The sequence below is a fragment of the Suricata suricatta genome, chromosome 4 (genome assembly GCF_006229205.1).
Source record: "Suricata suricatta isolate VVHF042 chromosome 4, meerkat_22Aug2017_6uvM2_HiC, whole genome shotgun sequence".
Classification (NCBI taxonomy): Eukaryota; Metazoa; Chordata; class Mammalia; order Carnivora; family Herpestidae; genus Suricata; species Suricata suricatta.
Genome location: NC_043703.1, coordinates 81,444,663 through 81,468,677, shown reverse-complemented (window position 1 = coordinate 81,468,677; position 24,015 = coordinate 81,444,663). Strand labels below are relative to the sequence as shown.

Sequence of the window (24,015 nt, the reverse complement as noted above, 5' to 3'; positions counted from 1 at the left end):
GTGGTGGGGGCTGGGGAAAACAGGTAAAGGGGGTCAAAAGGTAAAAACTTCCAGGTATAAAATAAACATGTCATGGGCTATAACGTACGACATCAAGACTAGAGTTAACAACACTGTGTTACATATTGGAAAGTTGCTAAGAGAGCAGATCTTAGAAGTTCTCATCACAAGAAGAGAACTCTAAACCATGTATGGTGACAGATATTAATTAAACTTATTGTGGTATTTGGCAATAGACAAAAATATCAAATCATCATGCTGTAAATCTGAAACTAATATAATATTGTACATCAACTAAGCTTCAATGAAAAAATTTCCTGCTATTGACATGAAGCCAGACTTTTAGATAGGCAGATCAATATTTAGACACTTTAATGTATTTTCATAAGCCAATCAGATGGACAGGTGGCCAGCTTTTTAAAATCATTAAATATACTTCAATTAACATTTAGTTTCTTTGGCCAGTTTTTATAAATGAGTCCATACTAGGGATTCATTTAAAGAAAGAAAAAAGTGCACATTTTTCTGGGCAATCACGACTCAAGAAGCATTCATTTGCCAAAGAACATGTCTTTAAGCACTGTATAATGCACTGTAATTATCAAACCAATTAAAAAGCATTTCAATTGGTCTTAATAAAATGTCACATTATATGATTCAGTATATTAACAGTATATAAATATATATATATACACACCCATTTATTTGCTCCAAAGCCAGGATAAAAAGCAAAGTACAACCCATGTTAAGAGTGCCACATAGGGCGCCTGGGTGGCTCAGTCAGTTAAGCGTCTGACTTCAGCTCACGTCATGACCTCGTGGTTCAAGGGTTCGAGCCCCACCATCAGGCTCTGTGCTGACAGCTCAGACAGAGCCTGGAGCCTGCTTCAGATTCTGTGACTCCCTCTCTCTGGTCTTCTCCTGCTTGCACTGTCTCTGTCTCTCAAAAATGAATAAATGTTAAAAAAAATTTTTTTAATTAAAAGAACAGTGCCACAAATTCTAAAGGAATGAGGCTTCCCCTGGAAAATTCTACTTTGCATCCCTAGCAGTAGTTGATGTGTTTTCAGATCTAGTATAGTGTGTTCATGTATTTTAATTGCAATTAAAATTATCTTGCTTTCACTCGGTGAAGTATTCTAAGTAACATCCAAAATTGTTCAGAATGATAGAATTTTCTCCTTGATGAACATATCCTTTTTAACACATGGTAAAATAAACTATGGATATAAACAGCACAATGCAAGTGACAGAAGAAGCAATGGCTTACATCAGTTTCAGTTAACACTTGAACATAATTCATATGTGAGGTAAATTAGGAATTTCTGAGCATGACCCCACAACACTGCAAAACGTATTTCTGAGCAAGTGGTCAGAGTGCAAGAAAACCTAAGTGTATGGAACAGACCAGTCTCACGGGAATCTAGCACTCCTGTCAGGTTTCCCCATAAATGCACCATGAAATAGGAAATTATGAGAACTATACTTAATATTATTAAAAAAATTTTTAATGCTTATTTTATGAGAGAAAGAGTGAGAGAAAATGGAAGCAGGGAAGGTGCAGAAAGAGAGGGTGACACAGAATCCAAAGCAGGCTCCAGGCTCTGAGCTGTCAGCAGAGCTGGACACGGGGCTTGAACTCGCAAACTGTGAGATCATGACCTGAGCCGAAGTCAGATGCTTTACAGACTGAGCCACTCGAACGCCCCTATGCTTAAGATTTTTAGGATCAAAAGTGACTCTTCGAGGGAGACCTCCAGAAAATGTTTCTAATTAAAAGGTGGTTTGGAGATCTGAACTTGATATAACAAAATAATAGTTCAAGAAGCATCTTCCTTACTAGATAAAATCATATAATGCAAGGGTGATACTTGAAAGGCCAATTATTAGCTGATTTCTATGTATTACTTCATGGTAACACACATTCAGGATTCATTATTTACAGGGAATGCAAAGTTATTCCTAATCAATATAATTGTGACAGATTTTACATCATAAATATGGATGTTAAGTGGCTTGTTATTTTGTGTTAAACACCTGAGTCTGGATAATGTATTAGAAAATACCCCCCCCAAAAGCAATACAAAATGTTTTTAAGCCTATTTTTCTTGTGTATATTTAAAATGCCTGAAATTATAGTGTCTGCATCTATGAATTCCAGAAATATTCGTTATAATAAGATCAGTAGTGGCTGACTTTTGACAAGTGGCAGGAAGTGTTTCTGGTTTCTACAATAAAAACAGTGTCAACTGCTCAGCTGTAGATTTAAGAAGACTGTCATCTCCGCACTGCTGGTTGGAATGTATGCCACCAGGCCTGTCTGCCTGCTGCTCAGGCTACTCGTCGGGGACAGTGGAGCTGCTGCCTCCTGGCCTGGCTGGATGCCCTACAGCGTGTAGGTAACAAACCGATCCAGACACGCTTTATGACCCCAGGTGAGTTCACTGACCCTCTATAAACATATTGGTCTTTATGAGAACAAAATGGAAGTCGGGAGACTCCAAGTAAATTATTCCTTATCCTCAGTCAGGCCAGGGTACCGTCAAACCAACTTCAAAGTACCAAATAACAAGATAAATCTGTAGTATCCAACTAGGGATGAAAGAGAGAAATGCTACTCATATGTGCACGAACAGCTCTCCAGTGGGCTGAAGGTAATGAACCTAATAAAATAAAAAGTTATTCCAAAGAAACAAGTCTTCATGGATCATCAAAATTACCTTGATCCATGCTACTTTCTTTGAAAAAGACAAATGCATGTGCAATCCAAGAGGTATAAGGATCCCTTTACTGTTTCTCTGGAGAAGGATAGTGCATGTGATACATTTACAGTACATCTACTAGTGTGCCTCTTTCTGGGAACTGTGGGGACAAATATGATGTGATTAGAAATGCAAAGAAAAGCAGTACGTCAACATTTTCTAACAGTCATCTACACATCATACATAGCCTTTGCTCAGCACTAATACTCCTGGGAATGTATCTTAAAAAATGGTTTAAAAGAAAAAGTCTATGTATTCACATATAGATTAAACTACAGTATTATTAGTACAGAGATAGTAATGAGTCATCAATGTATTCAATATAATATTATATTGAACAATATATTTGTTTGATAATAGCAAATACTTTGAAACAACTTAAATACTCAACACCTAAAGAAAGGCCTAAGTTATGATATTCCTATTTGATGGACTGATACAGTCTTTGTAATATCAAAGAGAATAAGTCTACTTTTTATTATGTTTTTATATTTGCCAATATGGTCTTATTTGACTGAGAATAAAGTTTTAAATGGAAACATCACAATAATAGTAATGAGTAAATATTAGCTGTTGTGCTAAAGCAGATGATGATTCAAACATAACAGTAGTACTGGTATCTTCATTTTCCAGTTGAAAGAACTGAGGTTTGGAGGTAATTGCTCTCAAGATCACAGACCTATCTGACTGGTAGAACCAAAGTTTGATTCTGGTCTCTGCAGAGCCCAAGGTCTTAACCACAGCACACACATATAGTGCATTATGGGAGGAAGTGCACATCCTTCTACATGTGAGACCAGCTCTATCAGAGCGGAGAGTCTATAAGGAGACATGAATCACAACTCCCCATTCATTTGTGCATCCTTTTCATTCATTCAGCAAACATTTACTGTGCACCTGTTGTGTGCACCCTTCACCACAACCACGTTAAGGAAACCTAACTCTAGATGCGGTCGCCATTTGGAAGAACATAGACTAAAACAATCAGATAGCAGTATGGGAGGTGGTGGTGGGGTTACTGGGTGCTTTAAAAAAGCGTTTAGCTATTTAGTTATAATGGTATTTTCCCTTTGTTTAAGGCCTGCAAAGGACACTCTTCAAAAATGTTACAAAGAAAAATCTTATAAAGCAACAGAGTCACTCTCTCCCTTAAGGTTTGGTGACAGCTGTGGAATAGTATCGATGTTGGGATAAATAATCTCTAAATCTCCTTAGATTTACATATGTTAATAATGAAATCTCTTAAAAAGTCAAGTTTTCATTAATTTTCACATAATGACCTCGTTAACAAAAGTCAATATATTTGCAGTTCTATTACAATATTTTGAAAGATAATTATCACTAATCAATGTCCTACTTTGAATTAGGTTTCATGTTTAATTGTTGCAAATATTCATATCTTTAGCAGTGATTCTTTGAAATATTTTGTTCGGTAGAGTAGTTTGGTAATAATAATGGGTTCAATTGTTACAAAAAAAGGGAGAAAACATAGTTCAAAAATATTCATTTAGAAATCTGAGAGGACTAGCTTCAATACACATTATAGATATTAAATCTTTAATAAATATCTTATTAATATTAAAGTTTATAATGAAAGTATAGTTTAATTCACTTGATATTAATATGCATTTACACTGTTTCAATATTATGCAAATTGTTCACATATGTTCTTTAATTCACTTTTATTAAAAAGAAAGCACACTGGAATTATTAGTTTTGATAAGTCCTTTATGTATGTGAATTAGAAACTTCTAGAATGTTGTTGGGGTGCCTGGGTGGCTCAGTAGGTAAGCGTCTGACTTTGGCTCAGGTCATGAGCCCATATTTTGTGCATTCAAACCCTGCATCGGGCTCTGTACTGACAGCTCAGAGCCTGGAGCCTGCTTCAGATTCTGGGTCTCCCTCTCTGCCCCTCCCCTGCTCATGCTCTGTCTCTCAAAAATAAATAAACATTACAAAATATTTAAAAAGAGAAACTTCTAGAATGTTTTTCCAGTAATAAAATGAGCTTAAGTGAAGAGGCTAGGTCAATGTGTTCCTCAAATTCTACAACTCTCTGCTCTTTCTTTATAATCAGAAAAGACAGTTCCTGTTATTTGTAGACAGAACAAGAATTTATTCAGATGCAAGTTAAATATTTGTGCCTGAATCTGATGTTACTAGGACATCTTGACCAAAAGAAAACTCCATAGAGGCTGATAGTACACAGATCCCACAGAACCCAGGAAAATGTGCAGTGCCTATTTGGGTATTGTGATCAGAGATGACACTGATGCAGAAATATTTCCAACCCCATTCTAAGGAATATTCAGAATGGTGCAGTAGACAGAAGTTGCTTCTAGACCCTTCTTCCCTTCAACACAGTAGTCTTCCCCTTATCTATAGGTTCAGTTACTGATGGTTACCTGCAGTCAGGAAGCAGATGATTCTTCTTCTGGCATGTCATGAGAAGGTCGGTAGTGGTCTAATGCCATATCCCAATGTCCACGTCATTCACCTCATTTCATCTCATCACATAGGGATTTCATCACCTCACCCCATCACAAGAAGAGAGGTGAGCACAGTACAGTACCAGCTTGAGAGGCTGAATTCACATAACTTTTATCATAATATATTGTTATAACCCAGAACACACGCATACCTGCCACAGCTCCTATCTACCAGGCAAGCCCCCATGATTTGTAAGCCATCAAGGAGACCACTGGTGCAGGGTCAGGGGTTGCTAACAAAGGTGCAAATGCTTCTTGAACAGGAGATATTGGCTGAACTATCTGTCCGAATATTACTGAGGATGGTTTCCTGAAATCACTAAGAGTTGGGACCTTGCTTATTGGTGCCTGAACTTATACCTGACTAATCAGTACATCCAAGGATCTGGGTCCCAAGGTGATAAATCAACCAACCAACCAACCAAGCAAAAATCTACTTTTAAGAAGGACATTTACAGGTAGCTGTTATGTATATCATTTCACAAGTTGTCAGGGCATGAAAGAAGTCCATCAGTAATGGTAGCATCCTGTGTTCTCCTGCTGAGCTAAATGCTTATCACCTTGATGGCATATCTATCAACACAGGACCCACAGACTTGATTTATGAAGTTCCTTCCAACTTCAAGATTCTAAAATGCTAGAAGGGTGGTTCTCAAAGTACAGAACAAGGACCAGCAATAACAGCATCACTTGAAAACCTGTTAGAAATGCAAATTCTTGCCCCTTCCCCCTTCCCAGAAACTCTAGGGGTGGGCCCACTTTCTTTAGAAAGGTGTGTTAGCCAGCCTCCAGTATGGTCCCCAATGATCCCTACCTAGTATCCGATCTTTGAGGTGTTCTATCCCACAACAATGGGACTGATTTGTACAACAAATAGAATGTAGCCAAGGTGATAGATAGTTTATGACTCCATACAAAGTACCGGGGCCGCCTTCTTGCTCTCTCCCTTGGATTGCCTGCTATAGGGAAGCCGGCTGCCACATGGTGAGGCATTCAAGTAGACCTATAGACTGGTGGGGTAAGGGACTGAGGCCTCCAGCCAACAGCCCTCTTATTAGTGAACTGTCTAGAAAACAGATCAACCAAGCCAAATCCAGACAGCTCAAATACAACCTCAGGAAAGATACCAAGGTGAGCCAGCTGGCCAAACTGCTCCCACAATACTGACCACAGAAACTGTACAAGATAACAAATGCTTATTGTTCTTTCTAGTAGCTAAGTTTGGGGGTAATTTGCCTCACATCACTAGATATCTAATACATAAGCCCTCTGGGTGATTCTGACATGTGTTAAACTTGAGAACCACTGAGCTAAAACATTCATTCTCCAAATAATTACTTCTTGTACCTCCTATATGCTAGACCAAGAGCAGGAACATGATGGACAAAGCACACACTTCCCAGCCCTCAATGCACCCTGTTCTCTTCCTTCATCGCCCAGTTTGTAAGTTTATTTTACTTAATGTAATGTCTGTCACCCACTGCACCATGAGTTCTTTGCCTGCTTTCCTCACCACTATCCCTGGGCTCAGCACTGTGGTTGGCACGTAGAGGTTCTTAATTAATACCCACTTAGTGGGTGAGTTTTCCCTTCCATCTTCTCCACCCTCCTCCTGTAAGATGAGTTCAGGCAATAGCAACAAGTCTCTGAATACCACCAATGACATGACATTTCAGGGAGTCAAGGTGTGTTCCCCTGGGAATCTAACCATCATTTATTTCTGCAGAAAGAAATGTCTTTTGTGTTCAAAACAGTCAACTTTTAGAGTCCCTCTATTTCACACATGTAGATTCATAAAACACATATAAGGAAAATGCACGCAGCGGGTTTAGAAGCATCAGTAATTAAATGCGAGACTATTTTCCCGTTCGGAAGAGCACATCAATAAAGCGAATGGACTCATCTTGCTTTACCTGCAATGTCTTCACTGCAGGTGGAGCCCTGTGCTAATGAGGAAAGCAGAACATCAGAATACTGCTCCCCTCTGATAGAGGGCATCTTGCTGACCCTTGGACCTGGGCAGGGCCTACCACTGTGCACACAGAAACATCCTGCTCTCACCGACCAGCTCTGCAATGGGTTCTTTTGTTCAGTAATGGAAATGAGAGGTTAGTGTCTGGACATGATGAGGTGGTGAGACAAGAAGTCAATAGTTTTTTTCTACATGACCTTAGAACACAAAGGGATATTTGAAGAATACTTTTTGATAACAGAAAATAACTCATTGATTTTTAGAAATTCTTATGGCAGACAGATTGAGATGTGAGTGACATCATTCTGCCAATATTTAGGAACATCAGAGAAGTTATAAACAGACTCTGGCTCTCAGCATATTGCCAAGCAGGATCAAAGAGGAGGCAGACAGATCGCCGTATCAGCAGAGAATTCAGAGGACGCCTGGGGCTCTGCTGGGCATGCCTCACCCGGCCTGCATCTCTTGCACGTCCTTAGTGAGGGCTCACCCTTAAATCTGGCTGGGACGGCAGGCCATATCTTCTGCGACATCTGTATCCCCAGTCACAGAGCATAGCCCATCCACTGGGAACTTAAGACTTCTTATCTGCTTGCTCTTTTTCATTCTTCTGTGATCAGCAAAACGTAACTGTGGTGTCCTGTACAACTCTGTGTGATGATGGAGATGTTCTCCTTCTGCACAGCCCATCAAGACAGTGGCTGCCAGTGCACGTGGCTACTCAGAACCTGAAATAAGGCCAGTGCAAGAGGAACTGAAGCTTTTCTCTTCTTTAATCCTAATCAATTTAAATTTAAAGGGCCACATGTGGCTAATACCTGCCACTCTGGGCAGGACAAGGGTAGACAACAATAACCATCGCAAATTGGTGCACCAACTCATCTTTAGAATGATTTTATGAGTTTCATTTCTCATTTGAGCATAATGAGGCTCAGAGGGGTAAGTGACTTGCCCACAATCAAAAACCTAGTAAAGGGCAGAGAAGAGTTTACACTTCCTGACCCAGCCTCTGCTCCTGCAGTGACATCAAACTGCATTCCACTATATTCATGTAAAAGAAGCCTCCAAGGCAAGCATCAGCCTCTGAAAACTCTAAATTCCCAGCAAATAGCTAAGAAAGGAAGCTGGCCATATGTGGCAGGACTCCTTCCAACAAAAACACATGGGAAAATATTTCTCTCCAGCTATGACTATCTAACATGAATCTTTCAAACTGCACGTTGCTGTAAATGCATCTGACAGCCCCCACTGTGCTCTGAAACTTCTGCTCCAAGCAAGTAGAAGCCCCATGAATTCATGAGACGGCAACAATCTGAAAAAGATTTTATTAAACTTCTGCCACATCCCATTATGCTGTCTAGGCATTATTCTCTCCTACTTACCCTCTGCTGACAAACTGGATTATACTTTCATTCCTAAAGCAACAGGATCCCATGAAACTGGGCAAAAGATAAAGAAACTAGGATTTCAAAAAACTGATTTGGAAACAGACTGTCAGAGGCATGACTTTAACGGGGGGTTAGCTATCCTTACAGCAACTAATCCGCACAGTCATATTGTAAATTCTGTTTTGAACTCTACATAAAATAGCTCACATTACTGCCATACCAGAAACTCACTCCAAAATCCACAAGCCTCAATTCAGATACTTGTGTGTCCCGTATCCATAATGAAACAGTGCTATCTCCATAAATCTCTCCTTTATTCATAGGGACTCACTGTGCAGCCCAAATTAAGATGCAGGGCTGTAAATTCATTGAAATTAGGGGGGAGAACATCACAGTTTCTTGTGCACATGACTAATGTCCTTTGGTTCCAGTATAGCTTTCATATTGCCAAGGGGATCAAGGTTATTCCTTAATATTACCCTACTAGGGTAAAATCAGAGATAATGGGGTGATTCGCTGAATCATAGGTAAAGAAGTATTGTAAGACCACAAATTTTTTAGGATCAAAGCCTGGCTGCAAAAAGATGTATATAATAAGCCAAGTGTGATGATCCATCTGTATGAAAAAATCCATTTTTTAGATTAGAGCTAGTGGACTCTGGTAGCAAGAACTGTATAAGGTTACTATCTTGCAACACATGACACTATCCTATGGTCACAAATTCAGCTCCTCAAGTTGGAATTATGTAAACAATGTGAATAGGTGAGTGGGTAGTGGATCGCCGATGACCCAGGTGGGCTCTGTGTGTCCTCCCCCTTGAATCCAGTGGAGCCTTGACTACTCTGACCCATGGAAGAGTGCAAGTGACATTGTACAGGTCTCCAGGCCTCAGCCTTAAGAAACCAGCAGCTTCTATTTCCTGCCTTTTGGCACACTTGCCAGAAGCCATGAGCTTCCATTTAAGAAGCCCAATTACCCTAAGAGCACCATGCCAGAGACCACGCACAGGCACACAGTCAGTAGTCCTGGCTGAGCCCACCCTCCCAGCCATCCCCGCTGACGGGGCCAACCATGGGAGTGTCGCCATCCCACGAGGCAGGTGAATACCATGAAGTGACTCCCACTGAAGCCTGTGGAAGAGAAGAATAACCCAGCCAAGCCTGTCCTGACCCAAAAAACCATGACAGAAAATAAAACAGTTCTTGCTTTACACCTTGAAATTCTGGGGGTAGTTACCATGCACCAATAGAAAATTGGAACAGAGTGCTTCTACTCTCTTCAGCTAATCAATGCTTCCTCTACAACCACCTTTTAATTGTTCTGATTAAATAACATAACTGTACATTTACTAAATACTAATCCTAGCCCTGCCAGCCTGCTTGATCATCCGTTTTTATATACACCTACCGATGAAGCCAGAAGATGGTGGGTTGGGCTGAATCTTCTCCTTGGTGTTCTCCTGGATAATGTCCCAGAGCTGCCATATAAATTTAGGATGAAGAATGTAAAATGGCTGATTTGGGTTTCTCTGCCGGTGCTGAACATATGGAGTGAAGAGGTTGTAATCCGGCTTCTTGTACCACTAAGGAAAAAAGAAATCGACACAATCAAGTACAGAGAACCACACTGTGAACAGGAAACAGGGCAGCACCCAGGTAGGGCTGGGGACTACTTAGAGGCTAAGGGACCAGGAGGAGGAGGTGGAGCATAGGCACTGCCTCACTGGATGAGGGAACCAGTTCCTGGGTTATTCTTCTCTTCCAGCCCTGAGGAACAGTGCTTTGGTCTTTAATGAAATATTGGAGATGAGCTAGGGCAGGGGCCCCAGACTGTTCCATAAAGGGCCAGGGAGTAAACACTTGAGGCTCTGTGGGCCAGATCGTCTCTGCTTCAACTATTTGATTCTTCTATTGTACTGAGAAAGTCACAGAAGCCATATCATGAATGAGCATGGCCGTGTTCCAATAAAACTTTATTTACAAAATGGGGCCAGATTTGGGCCGCGGCTATAGTTTGCTGACCCCAGGTTCAATCACTGTATTTCAAAACCATATTTTCCATATGTAACACACAGTGAAAGAAAGCATATCAGGTACTACCTAGGTCTAGGGTGGGGCTGGGAGGACTGTTAGGTGGGGCACAAGGAACTCTTGGGAGTTATGAAAATATTCCATTTGTAACTGTGATGTGGATATGTGACGATATAAATTTGCTAATACTCATTAAAATGTATACTTCCATTGACTGTACATATGCTATTGTATGAAAAAATTTGCCCAAAGGTTGATTTAGTTTTAAATGTTTTCACAACATCTGAGGTACCACCATGAAATGGGATTTGGAGGTGTGTCGGGAGAAACTTAGCTCATAAGGCTCTAAGGGCCCCTTTGGCCCTTCAAACAGACACCTTCTGGAAACAGCAGGTATGTATTGAGATCCCAAGTAATATTCCACGGTTGAATTCCATGCTTTAACAATTTTGAGACGGACCAGGGCCAATCATCTTTCATAAACTTTGCTCCCAAGCCAAGAGGCAGCAGAAGGGAAACGAGGAGTACGGGCCTCAGTTTCTTCACTCTTCCTCCTACTCCCCAGAGCACAGGCCACATAGAAAACACCCCTGTTGCCTGGGTTTGGGCACTGTCCCAAACTGCCTCCTTCACTGGGTTGGATGGCTCTGTGCCCTGGCGCAGGTAAATGTCCAAGCCTCGGTCTCAAGAAGAACAGTGACAGAACCACCCCAGAGGGACCCGTCTGACATTGGACAGCTGCTCTCTTGGGAAGTCCTCTTGCTGAAGCCAAGACCTGTTCCCTCACTTCCATCTTAAGAAGAATGTATTTTCTTGGGTTGTGACAGAACAAATCGAAAGATGCTCAGTGGCATAGCAGACGGCATCTTTCATGAGGCTAAAACTATCCCACTTCTTTCCCAGCCCTCTTTCAAACACAAGTACGCTGGCTTTTCATCCAAGCTTTCTTGATGCTTCTAAACCCGCTGCATGCATTTTCCTTATATGTGTTTTATGAATCTGCATGTGTGAAATAGAGGGACTCTAAAAGTTGACTGTTTTGAACACAAAAGACATTTCTTTTTGCAGAAATAAATGGTGGTTAGATTCCCAGGGGAACACACTTTGATTCCTAGTTGCTTATTTAGATAGGCAATGATTTGCCAGAATGCCATGAATGTAACTTGCTTATATTTTGATGGCTAGCAGTAATCTTGTTTGTGCTGTATCACATAAGGTAAAAAAAGGTTTAGAGGAAGAAGCCAATTAGAGGAAGAAGCCAAGGAGTCACACATTCAAGAAAAGCCTATAACAGGTTCCACTTAAAGGACAGTGAGCTTCTGGGGCACCTGGGTGGCTCAGTCAGTTAAGCGTACAACTTTGGCTCAGGTCATGATCTCAGGGTTCATGAGTTCGAGCCCCGCGTTGGGCTCTGTGCTGACAGCTCAGAGCCTGGAGCCTGCTTCAGATTCTGTCTCCCTCTCTCTTTGCCACCCCCGCCTCCTATTCCCATTCACACTCTGTCTCTCTCTCTCTCTCTCTCTCTCTCTCTCTCAAAAATAAATAAAACATTAAAAACTTTTTTAAAAAGGATAGTGAGCTATTGATTCACAAAGTTTAGATTCCTTTGCCAAGCACTTTGAATTTATTTCAGAAGGTCTCATAACTACGTGGAAGGTGATGTAACTCTATCACAATGGAAAACTGAGTTTACTTGGCCCAACCTCCGGTTTAACTAGGAATTGCTGAACACTGAGGACACTGTGATTTGGTTTTGTTTTTAAATCCTCTAGAGCAAAACGCTTTTTTCATTGGATAGATCATGTTCACCAAGTATGCTACTGGAACTGAGCATCAAAATGGTATGAACACACATGTATTTCAGTAGTGCCCAAGATTGGTTTCATTCTGTGAAAGCTTAATCCTTGACTTGCTCCCATTATTAATCAAAGGCACTGTCTGATCAGTAAGGCAAGGGCACCAAAAGGGACACTTACCAGGTTAAGATTTGCAGAATAAGGAGCAGGGTCCCAGGCCACCAAAATGACATCTTTATACAATGAACTATCAATGAAGTGATGGTTGGGGTTGGCCAGAATCTGCAAGATACATACAAAAATCATTTCAAAGCAACTGGTTCTTCAAAATTATATTTTTAAAAAGAGAAGACTTAAAAAAATGAATCAGAGCAAGAAAAAAAAAGTTGTTCAGACTTTACTATTTTCCTGTGGGGGAGTGAGAAAGGCAAGCATTGCACGCTAATGCACCTAAAGAAATGTATGGGGAAATTAGGGTTTAAAATAAAATTTACGAGGGGTGCGTGGGTGGCGCAGTCAGTTAAATGTCCAACTTCAGCTCAGGTCATGATCTCATGATTGGAGAGTTCGAGCCCTGTGTCGAAGAGCCTGGAGCCTGCTTCAGATTCTGTCTGTCTGTCTGTCTCTCTCTCTGCCCTCCCCTATTCGTATTCTGTCTCTTTCAAATAAACATTTAAAAAATAAACAAATAAAGTAAAATTTATGAATTCTTACATTTTCACCAGCATTGTACTCATAGCCAGTGGTATCGGATCATCTCCTGAAAGATGCAATGCCCCAGCTAAAATGGCACCCCCAACCTCCTCTCCAATTGCCTTCGCGGTAACTGGAGACGGAGGTGCAGATATGGATGGCTCAAGTTATTAAGGCTCCTCCAGAGTTCCAGCCTCAGGACCAGGGAAAGCCAGTGGACTGGCAGCAGCCCCCATGTGACTTCGTCCCTCTGTGGTCCTGGAGGAGTCCTTCGATCTCATCCACCTGTCATTTTATAACTACAGTTTGGGAGGAGAAAAAAAATTCCTGGTTTTCCTCAGTGTTAAAGTGTAACTTCACAGTTTGTAAGGTGGACTCTCTGTCTTCATATTTTAAGATTTCTCAAGCCAGGACATATCTGACAGGTGACACGTATTTTAATTTGTGGGGATTATTAGTTGAAAAGCTGGGAAGTTGTGAACAAATGAATGGCAACTCTTACAATGTATGCCATCTATGAAGTAAGGAAATACGGCAATTGTTTCTTCCCTTGCTGCAGGCTGCCGGGCTCAAGGTCCCTGGCAGGAAGCTAATCTTTTCTTCTGCAAGCAACTTGCGATAAATCATCCATCACCTCATGTTCTTTCTATACAGTTTGAAACTCTAGAAATTGCCATGGTTTTGAGAATAATTTTGCTTTGAATTTGGAAACCACTTGTACGAAGAACACTAGGAAGAGAAATACTTCCATTTTCAACTATTCCATTTAAAAAATTTTCAAACAGACTAAAGTTTCCTAGTCACCCTTCTGACCCTTGGATTTTATAAGCTTTGTTTTTCTCCCCCTCATCCCATTTCACACCACCATGATTTTTCCTAAATTTAACTGTCTTTTCCTCCATCCATAAAACACAACACACTAAACTGTGATTATACACATACACATACATCTATGTATATGGATATCCATACATGTTTCTATAACTACTCTGATTTTTCCTTTTAATCTTATTTACTCATTTCTTCCTATTTATGTCACACATAAATTCCTATTTATCTGCATTTTTCTCATTAATTCTTTTATAATTACAAGACTCATAGAAATAAGCAAAACTGCGGTCATGTACAACTGGGTAATTTCTCTTCATTCATCCAGTTAAACTATTTATCTATAAAATGTACATGCACGGAAATATTCCATCCATCTTACCTGGGAATTAATGATGCGCACAGTGGTTTTATTTCCAACATCTTTCTCATAGCCACGTGTAGGTGCAGAGTTAAATCTCAAAACTGCATCATGAGAATCTAAGAACACATGAGTGACAAACTTACTTTATTTTTTGCTGTAGAATCAACATAATTTAGAAAAACTTTTAAAGCAAATTTTTTTAATACCTGAAGCTAATTGGAAACAACCAATACAGTTAAGATATCCATACACATATTTTTCAGGATAGTGTTTATTTTGAATGAGATCCTGGCTAGGGTGGCAAATCAACATGGGAACATATGAATCCGTTACACGTGGTCCTATATCCTCTCAGCTGTATTTAGATATGTTATATGTTCATATTCTTTTTTCTATGTTTTAATTTATTATATGTTCATATTCTTTTTTCTATGTTTTAATTTATTACTGAGGCACAGAGAAGCAGAGCATGAGTGGGGGTGGGGGGCAGAGAGAGAGACACAGTATCTGAAGACAGGCTCCAGGCTCTGAGCTGTTAGCACAGAGCCCGATGTGGGGCTCGAACCCATGAACCATGAGATCATGAACCAAGCTGAAGTCGAATGCTTAACTGACTGAGCCACCCAGGCACCCCAAAGTATTCATATTCTTGAAAGGGGCATGCTTTATGCATGCATTCTCTGAGAGATTCCAGGGTATTTCGAAGATGCAATCTGTGGGAGCAGGTAAGAATGCTGTTACAGACAGAGGCTGCTTGTTTGTGGCTCCTTACTGCTCTAGGGCATGGAAACTGCTCATGGAGCTGCTGACACGGTGCCTGCACCAGGACAAGGGTGTCTCCCACATGGTAAGAGCCACAGCCTTTCACGTGACTTATACCTTGGGGTACCGGGTTGTGCTTAAAAAGAACACCAGCTTTATAGACTGTTAACTATACTGGAATTAAAATTTAAAAACTTAAAAAAAAAGAAAAGGAAGAAAACTGGCCGGTTTCTGTGCTTAACATACTGCTGCCGGTTCCCAGAAGACCCAGGGAGAGTGATCGAGGGCATTCTGTGCTCCCAGCAGTGGCATGGCCGACTGCCACAGCACTGGAGAGCAGGAGACACCCCCACTGGGGGTGCGGGCTGCCCAGGCACACTGCAGCTCACCGTGCCTCAACTACATCACTCTGTGTCTCTTCATTCAACTTGACAGACTTTCTCAAATTCTCAAAGCTGGAGGCCAACAAGGACACGAAGAGCTAGAGGCAGGCTAGAGGGGAATGGGGACTGTTCTCCCTCCACAAAGCAGTCTATGCGCATACATGTCTTGAAGTCTCCTGAGCCAGCTACTGTGTTGCCCCAAAACCAGCGTTAATCAGCAATAAGGAAATCTATGGGCTATCTTCAGCTTCAAAAACTCCATGCATATTTCAAGTTCACCCTGCAGCAACGATAGTGCCTGCATGTGCATGAGAGGTAAGATTATATATTTCTGATTCACCAGAGACTGTGGATGTGCCCTATGTTTACCGTGACCACACCCCACACAAGTCCATAAAGCAGCCCACTTCCCTGCGTGTGCTCCCCATCCTGAGCTGTCTCCCTAGGAGAAACCTTCCTACTCCCTAAGTAATCGACTCACACACGCCACCACTAAAACAATGTTACCTTTGGGGGCGCCTGGGTGGCTCAGTCAGTTATGCCTCAGTCTGAGGTCGTGATCTCAAGGTTCATGGGTTTGAACCTGTGTCGGTCTCTGTGCTGACAGCTCAGAGCCTGGAGCCTGGTCCGGATTCTGTGTCTCCCTCACTCTCTGCCCCTCCCCCACTAACACCCCATCTCTCTCCCAAAAATAAATAAACATTAAAAAGAAACACACAAAAAATAGTTATCTTAGGTGACTTTCTTGATGAGCCCTGAACTCAGATTAATTTGTATTCCAGTTCTGAGCACCAGAATTAAACAGAGGACAAAGAATGAATGAAGGGTACCTCACTATGTAATTGAAAAAAATCTAAAGGGGAGTTAGTGGGTTAAGCTTCTGACTTCAGCTCAGGTCATGATCTTGAGGTTTGTGAATTTGAACCACAGGCCCACCTCTCTGCTGTCAGCACAGAGCCCATTTCAGATCCTCTGTTCCCCTCTTCCTCTCCCTCTCCCCCACTGTTCTCTCGCGCTCTCTCTCAAAAATAAATAAACATTTAAAAAATTCTAGTGTTCTTTTAGGGGAAATGGTGCAGGGGGCAGTGAACAATGACCCACCACCTGCTTTAGTAAATAAAGCTGGACCACGACACAGGCATACTGATTAGTTTACCTGCTGTCTGTAACAACAGAGGTGAGCTGTGACAGTGACTGCCCCCCCATGGCTCACAAAACCTAAAATATTCACTACTTGGTTTTTAAAAAAATAGATGTTTGCCAATCTTTACATTCTAGGTGATCCATGCTTTGCATAAATGATGCCAAAAAAACTGAACGTTTTTTATTTTCTTTACAATATGTGTTTGTTCACACATATTTTCTAATGAGATGTTTTGTTATTTATTTTTATTGAATAGTATTTTCTCATAAAAATTCAAATGCTATTTGAGTCAGACAAATTTGATTACCCAAAGCAGTGGTTCTTGTGGTTTGTTCTTAGAACCCTTTTTACACTCTTGAAAACTATTGACAATCTGAAGTTCTTTTGTTTACTTATATTATATCTTTCCATATATGCCACCTTCGAAGCAAAATAGAAAATGTAAAGATATTAATTATTTATTATTTTTTAAAGTAGGCTTCATGCCCAACATGGAGCCCAAGGTGAGGCTTCAACTAACCACCCGGAGACCAAGACCTGAGCTGAGATCAAGAGTCAGATGCTTCATCAACTAACCCACCCAGGCACCTCTATTTACTAATTTTTTTTCAAAAAACAGATGGCTGGCACTGGCTTAAATGTCTGCCCACTTCCTTAACACCTGGATTTTCAGAAGACGGTTTCTCTTAGCTGCTTCTGCATTCTATCTGTTGCAACATATTGCTTTAGTTGAAGTATATGAACACTCAGATATATCTTTGAAAATGTAAGGAGTACTTAAAGTCTTTTCACATTACTGGGAATATTCTTCTTTGATACTTCATCAAAACTTGACAAGTGCTAGTTTCTTAAAAAAGCTGAAACTGTATCAATGAACTTGCCATGCTCTGTTACATTAAAATCCATCTAAAGAGTTCATCTTGCTCTTAAAATGGATGATTCACCCATGCATGATTTTGCAGCATTGTGCAAAGGTCATTTGGAACTTCCATTTTGACAAGTTATGCAGATCTTCCAAATATTGATGCACTTCATTATAAAGTATCCCCCAAATTGCAACAGTTAATATGACCATGCATCTCATCCGTTTCTAAGCCAGGGACACCTCCAAATTTGAAACACCATGGCCTGGGGGTTAATGAGGTTGAAACCAGCAGAAAGTCTAAAGCTTGTTTTTCTGAGAACTATTTCCCCCTAATCAGCGACTGTGTCTTTTCAGACCCCACTAACAAACTCACTAGCTATCTCTGCAGAACCCTGGACTCAAGGTCAACTGATATGGTTCCAGCCTAGGAACAAGCACCACCTGGCATTCCTTGCTCAAGATAACGAGCCCAAAACCCTATCTACTTTATACAGACACTTGGAGCAAGCCCATAACCCTTCTCCTTGTCTGAAGAGAAGCTCCTGACATCAGGGGCTGGATTCTGCCTCCTTCTGGAGTTAAGTCTCCACCTCAAGTGAGCATGGAATGTATGTTACAATATACGTTTGCTCAATGAGCATGCTCCATCTTTCCTCATAAGTAGTCCTTATGTTTCCCTGCCTGCCCTTTGCATCAATATGTATGCATTCTCAACCCCTTTGATTATAAAAAACTCATTCTCTCCTGCTTTGAGAAAGCAGATTTGAGGCTTATCCTCCCATCTCCTTATTTGGCTGCATAAATAAACCCTTTCCTGCAAACCTGGTATCTCCATGATTGGCTTTGCTGCACATAGGGCAGATGAACTTGGTTCAGTTACAAGGTCATAGATGAAAGCCTGAATTTTACCACTGGCAAAAAATACTGTCAGCTATTTTCCTAAAAATGACAGGCTCACTCAATTTCTTTTTGAGAAAATATCTGAATAAAGAAGGTCTATCAGTCATTTGTTTTAAGTAAAAATTGTGTTGCATGATAAAGTGGCTAGTTCCACTCACCACTCAGTCACACGAGGGCTTTCCCACCATATGCTGGTGTGCAAAAGCGTTTTCACATTATTGCCTCACTGGTTTTAAAAACATGTATACTCAAAGATTGATATTTAATAAAGCCAATATTTTAAATATTTTTCCCGTTTCATCAAGGACATCCACCAGTGAAATTGGCACTCTGCTCTTTTCTTGCAGAGCCTGGCTGCGGCGCCACCATGAGCACTAGTACCATTGGGTACCACTGCCTTCACTTACACTAACCAGCGGTTTCACCTACTGCTGCCTCCACATCACCAGTACAAATGTCCATGGTTAAAAAGACCCCTGCATGTTTTTATAAAAACAGTCTTCCCCTCATGAGCCCCTGAAGGGGTCATTGGGACCTCAAATGTGAGCACATCACATGATATGAACTGCTAATCCGGGGCAACCCACTCCGAGGCAGAGTGAGAACAAGCTCCAGGCAGTGAGGTGACCTTTAGGAACAGAGATAATCAGGGCAATATGAAGGCAAGAAATGTGAGGCCGGGGTCCGGAACCACAGCTCTCCCACTAAACCATGCTGTCCTTGGACGCAGCCTTTGTCTAAAGTAAAGCCAAGGCTCCCACACAGCAGCTGTCTTTTAAATTAATTAGGTAGAAATTCCAAATTAACTGTATCACCCCTGAAAATGTCGCAGCTTTTAAATGCCAGTATTCTACACTGAGGTGTGAGTTAAGTCTTCAAACGACTGTACAAGGCACAGGGCACAGAAACAATCTAGCTTAACTCCTTTGGAAGTGGTCTGAGTCTAAAGAGTTAAAAGGCCAATTTTCATGGAGGAGGCTGCTATGGATGGATGGTGAACCTCCTTGAAGCTGTCAGTGCGATCAGGATAGGAGCGGGGAGCATTTTGGGGAGGATGAGCAGAAAGCGTGTCTATCACACAGACATGTTTTGTAAATGTATGTCTGGCTGTGCATCTCCTCCATAATGCACCTGAAAACTAAGCTGTCCATTCATATTTAGAAAAGAAGGAATGGATCAGACAGCAAGCACACAGGGAATAAAGTCAAGTCTCATTTCTGAGAAGGCATTTCCAGGGTAGAGCCATTTCGTGTTGACCTTGAGAACAGAGCCAGGCGACATGCATTCACTAAGGCGACATGCATTCACTCTTCAAGAAGCAGCCAGCCAGGAGGTGTGCCAGTACAAAGTCAGTGCCCTGCCTTGGGCACCGGGCCTCCACATCCCCCTCCTCCTTTCCCACACTCCTGCAGAAAACAAAATCTGAAACAGCAAAGGAGCAAAAGCCTCCAGTCTTCAGGGAATGGACTGCTGAAGAGATGATTCATCCCTCTCGACCCTCCACCGCCCAGGTGTGCCTCGCCTGTCCCTGGGACTGCTGCAGTGTGACTTCCTTTGTGCCCTCAACTCCAGTCTCTGGGACACTCTCTGAAATGAAAAGCTGACCCATCACTTCTCTGCTTCAAAGACTGAAATGCCTCTCTCTGTTCCACGGGCCCAGGGTTCAGAGCTGGATTTTCTGGAGACCCAGAGCGGGGTTTAATGGAGCCCAGGCTCCACCCACTATGCCTCTAGGTGCCCCCATAAAACAGGAAGAATCCTATCCTTGGCTTTGCAACAGTTAACACAAAAGCACTTAGAATAGGACGTTGTCTACAGTAAACACCCTATAAGTGGCACCTTTTATTACAATTATGAAGTGAAATCTAATTTCTGGGGAGAATGATGTACAAGCTGCCAGCCTGCCTGCCTACCAGCTAGGGTCTCTCCCCACTCCCAGCCCCTCGTACTCCCTGCAGATCTCACACCCGCCCCACTCCCAAACTCTCCTCCCCTGTGCCCTTCTGTGTGTCCCCCCCAAGCACTCCTCATGCTGTGCCTCACCTCCCTCTTACCCTCAACTTCCGCCTGGATTTCCCTCTTTGGGCAGCCCTTGCTATCAGCCCCCATGGTGGGTTAGGATTCTGCTGTCATGTCTTCCCCATCAGTATGCATCTCTCTCTGTCCTTCTAACCATGATACTGGAATCGTCTGTTCCAGTTGGTCTCCCACAATGAACTGCAGAGGATCTGAGGTTTAGCTCTCAACTTTATTCATCTTTGCATCACAAGTACTTAGCATAGCATCAGGCCTTGGTGGGTTGGAGATCAATAAATAATCAATTCCTGTTAAATGACAATCTCCCCTTTTAAGGTGTCAGGATCTGCCAAATCCCAAGTTCTACCACCATACGCCCTGCTTCCTACCCACGGCCCTCCACACCCTCTCTTCCCCAGACACTTTCCAGAATTTGAGTTTCAAGCACACAGATCCTGATTTCCCATATCAGAGCTAGGACTGTTAGACATTTCTCCTTTGTAGTGTGTTTGCACAGGATGGCCAGCACTACCAAATTATTATTGTTTATATGCACGGCTGAAAAAAAATCCTCTCTTGGTTCTAGGAAAGAATGTCCATGTTTCCGAAACCGTTCAGTTTGCTTTGCAATAACATATTCAAAGTGGAGGTGTTCACAACTGCTACACGGTTCTCAAAAACAATTAAACGGCTTGAGTCAAGCCTAAAAGAACAGCGAGAGGCAGGACTGCATCGGCAGCAGACCAGCCAGCAGGGGGAGCTAAAGGGCAGCCGATAAGCAAACCTGAGGGGCACAGGGTCTCCTGCACAGAGAGGGGAGATTGATGGAGCATTTTGGGACAGTACAGCCCGGAGAGGCCTCCCGGCAGGAGTGACATGGAGCTGGCCTCAGGTACTTCCCTACTTCTTCTTCAGTCTTTCATAAGACATGGCCTTCTGTAAATTCTTTGATCTTCACAAGTACAAATGTAGGGGCCAAGATGATTTTAGCTAACTAGCATGGCACGCCCCACTATCTCACATTGCCTGAGGGAATCTGCTGCGTGAATCTATTATCAAGAGAGCCATTAACAAATATGTGTTAATAAGCACATATACATCAGGGGAGCAGGAAGGAGAAACGTCTGCACCTGGCATGCCTAAGTGCTGAGACTAAGAGACACACAAGCTTGTAAAATTTAAAAACTGGGGCGCCTGGGTGGCTCAGTAGGTTGGGCATCCGGCTTCGGCTCAGGTCATGATTTCACGGTTCATAGGTTCGAGCCCCATGCCGGGCTCTGTGCTGACAGCTAGCTCAGAGCCTGGAGCCTGCTTCAGATTCTGTGTCTCCCTCTCTCTCTGACCCTCCCCTGCTCATGCTGTCTCTCTCGGTCTCTCAAAAATAAATAAAGAAACATTAAAAATCTTTTTAAAAAAAGAAAAACTTGTTCCTACACATTGAACTGGGCCGATTCTGTGTTCTTAAAACGGGAGTACAAAACTGATTCAAAGGAACCTCAGCAATACAATAAAGAGATTTCTTAAAATTTCTGAGTTGTGTTCTTCAATGTCATAATTGAAAGCCTATAGTCCTAATCATGAAGCTTCACATAACTGCAGACAATATAAATTAAATTTGGATGCTAGCAACTAACAAAGATATAAGTAACATTTCATGTTACCCCAGAAATGTATAGTTCCCAGTGCCTTTCACACTCTCTTCCAAACTCTGAATCAAGTAGAGTTTGTAAGACACTGGTCAGGGGTATTTATTCCAGAATAAAGAGCAAGAGAAACCTCCCTGACACACAAGAGCAATCCAAATGTGCAACTACTATGCAGAGGTGTTTAAAATAAAGCAAAACAAAACCAGAAGCAAGTTACTGCCTGCTTTAAAGCATAGTACTTAAATTCCTTCTTACATTATTAATAACGGTCCTCAGGAACGAGAACGAACTTCACCCCAGGGAGCTTTAAACCACTGTTCTTCCCTAATCAATTCCAGGCTGCTCTGCTCCGACTTCGGCTGCATGTGACACACGGACAGGGTAATTATGAGCCTGCTGTAATGTCAGCTCAGGGACACTGGGACCCTACACCTCAAGCCGGTGCTTGTGCTTACTGTTTTTAACTTTTTAAAAATTCACATTCAACTCTGTTCCCAAGAATGAAGGTCTGAATTGTGGGACCTGGTTACAATGGCATCACCCCCTTTCAAGACAGCTCTGGTTTATCAGCCACTCCTCTGGAATACAGAACACTGATGGACCCAAGAAACAATGGTTATTCCTTTCTAACAAGTGAGCAAAAGCCCCTTCACTGAATCTTCCAGATTAGCTATGAGCTACAGCAAACACCGTCTACTGTGAGAATGTATTAGACACAGTTGTTTTACAGTTGGACTTGAGGACAAGGCTGTGATTAACATTTTTTATTGGCACCTAGTACAGAAGCCTGGACATAGTATGGACCAAACACCAGTTTATTAAATGACTGAATGGTTCTACAGAGTCAAACTGCTTGTCTGCCGGTGTGGTGATGGAATAAGCTAGGGCACAGAGGGAAGTCTAAGGCCTTACAGAAAAGTGTGAAGTTTGCTAAGGAAGAAGGAATTTCTCCAGATGCAACAGGAAAACCCTGCCTCAACTTCCCACCTGCTGGCCTCACCTGCAGACTCCAGGCTCCAGCCTGCAATCTCAACTCTTACCTGAATTTCCAGTCTACTCGCCTGTCCTACAAATTTCAGACTTGCCAGTCCCCACAACTGCAGGACCAAGTCCATAAAATAAACTCCTCTCTCTCTCTACATCAGTCTGTTTCTCTGGAGAGGCCTAATACAGGAACTATGACCCAGAAGTGCTCCGGGGCTCTTGACACGGCTCTGAAGGCAGTGTTCAGAAGGTAAGATGGATCCCCAAGGTGTGGTCATGTTATTTACCAACTTGGAGAAGCTCCCTGCTGGGTATACTGGCCACAACTCAAAGGCTGGCACTTGGACCAGCCAGTGTGAGGTCAGAACTCATTTTTGAGACAGGAAGGGCTCTCCTCTGAGCCCACAACATCCACTTAGTCTCTGGGCTAACTAAAAGTATCACCATGTGTGTATTTCTCTTTGGAGTTGAACCCCCGTCACTGCCCTTAGGAAAGTTCTGCCTTCTGTTCTGGTCCTTTTGCTCATCTCCCATGATCCTCCCACTTGGGGGTTCATAGGGTCTCTGTGGACTAGGTGGGAGCCTGGCCACGCTTAACACAGTCTCTGCAGGAGATGAACTCTAGTAGCTGCAAGGCAAAGAGCACAGGCCTTCCACTCCCCTGCCCGCCAGCAGTGGGGGAACACCGCTGCTTTAAAATCGTCCCCCAAAAGATCTCTGCTGGCACCTGGAACAGGCTCCTTCAACAGGCCAGTGAGGGAGAAACAGGGGAGACCCTACAGCGCAGGACCCCCTTCTGCCCCAACGGCCAGCTGCAGAGCCGGGCGGGGCGCGCCCCGGGACCCCGCGGGACCCACCTATCTCCTCGCCCAGGGAGGAGTTGAGGATGGCGCCGGCCGACGTGACCACGGCGCAGCTCCGCAGGCCGCGCGGGTGCAGCTGGCTCAGGGGCACCGCGGGCACCAGCTGCCGCCAGCCCAGCGCCGCGAAGG

At 42.6% G+C, this 24,015-nt stretch overlaps 1 protein-coding gene across 1 annotated transcript in view; it reads right to left on the bottom strand.

Annotated features, from left to right (window-relative positions):
* The window catches only part of ST6GAL2 (ST6 beta-galactoside alpha-2,6-sialyltransferase 2), a gene marked incomplete at its 5' end in the record, with an annotated part of 35,156 nt that extends 11,143 nt beyond the window's left edge, over window positions 1-24,013 (bottom strand). The window contains 4 exons of the mRNA XM_029938493.1: window positions 10,020-10,194; window positions 12,619-12,720; window positions 14,342-14,439; window positions 23,881-24,013. Coding sequence (XP_029794353.1) covers window positions 10,020-10,194; window positions 12,619-12,720; window positions 14,342-14,439; window positions 23,881-24,013 — 508 coding nt within the window. The remainder of the gene's footprint in view (window positions 1-10,019; window positions 10,195-12,618; window positions 12,721-14,341; window positions 14,440-23,880) is intronic.
* Between the last annotated feature and the right edge of the window lie 2 nt (window positions 24,014-24,015).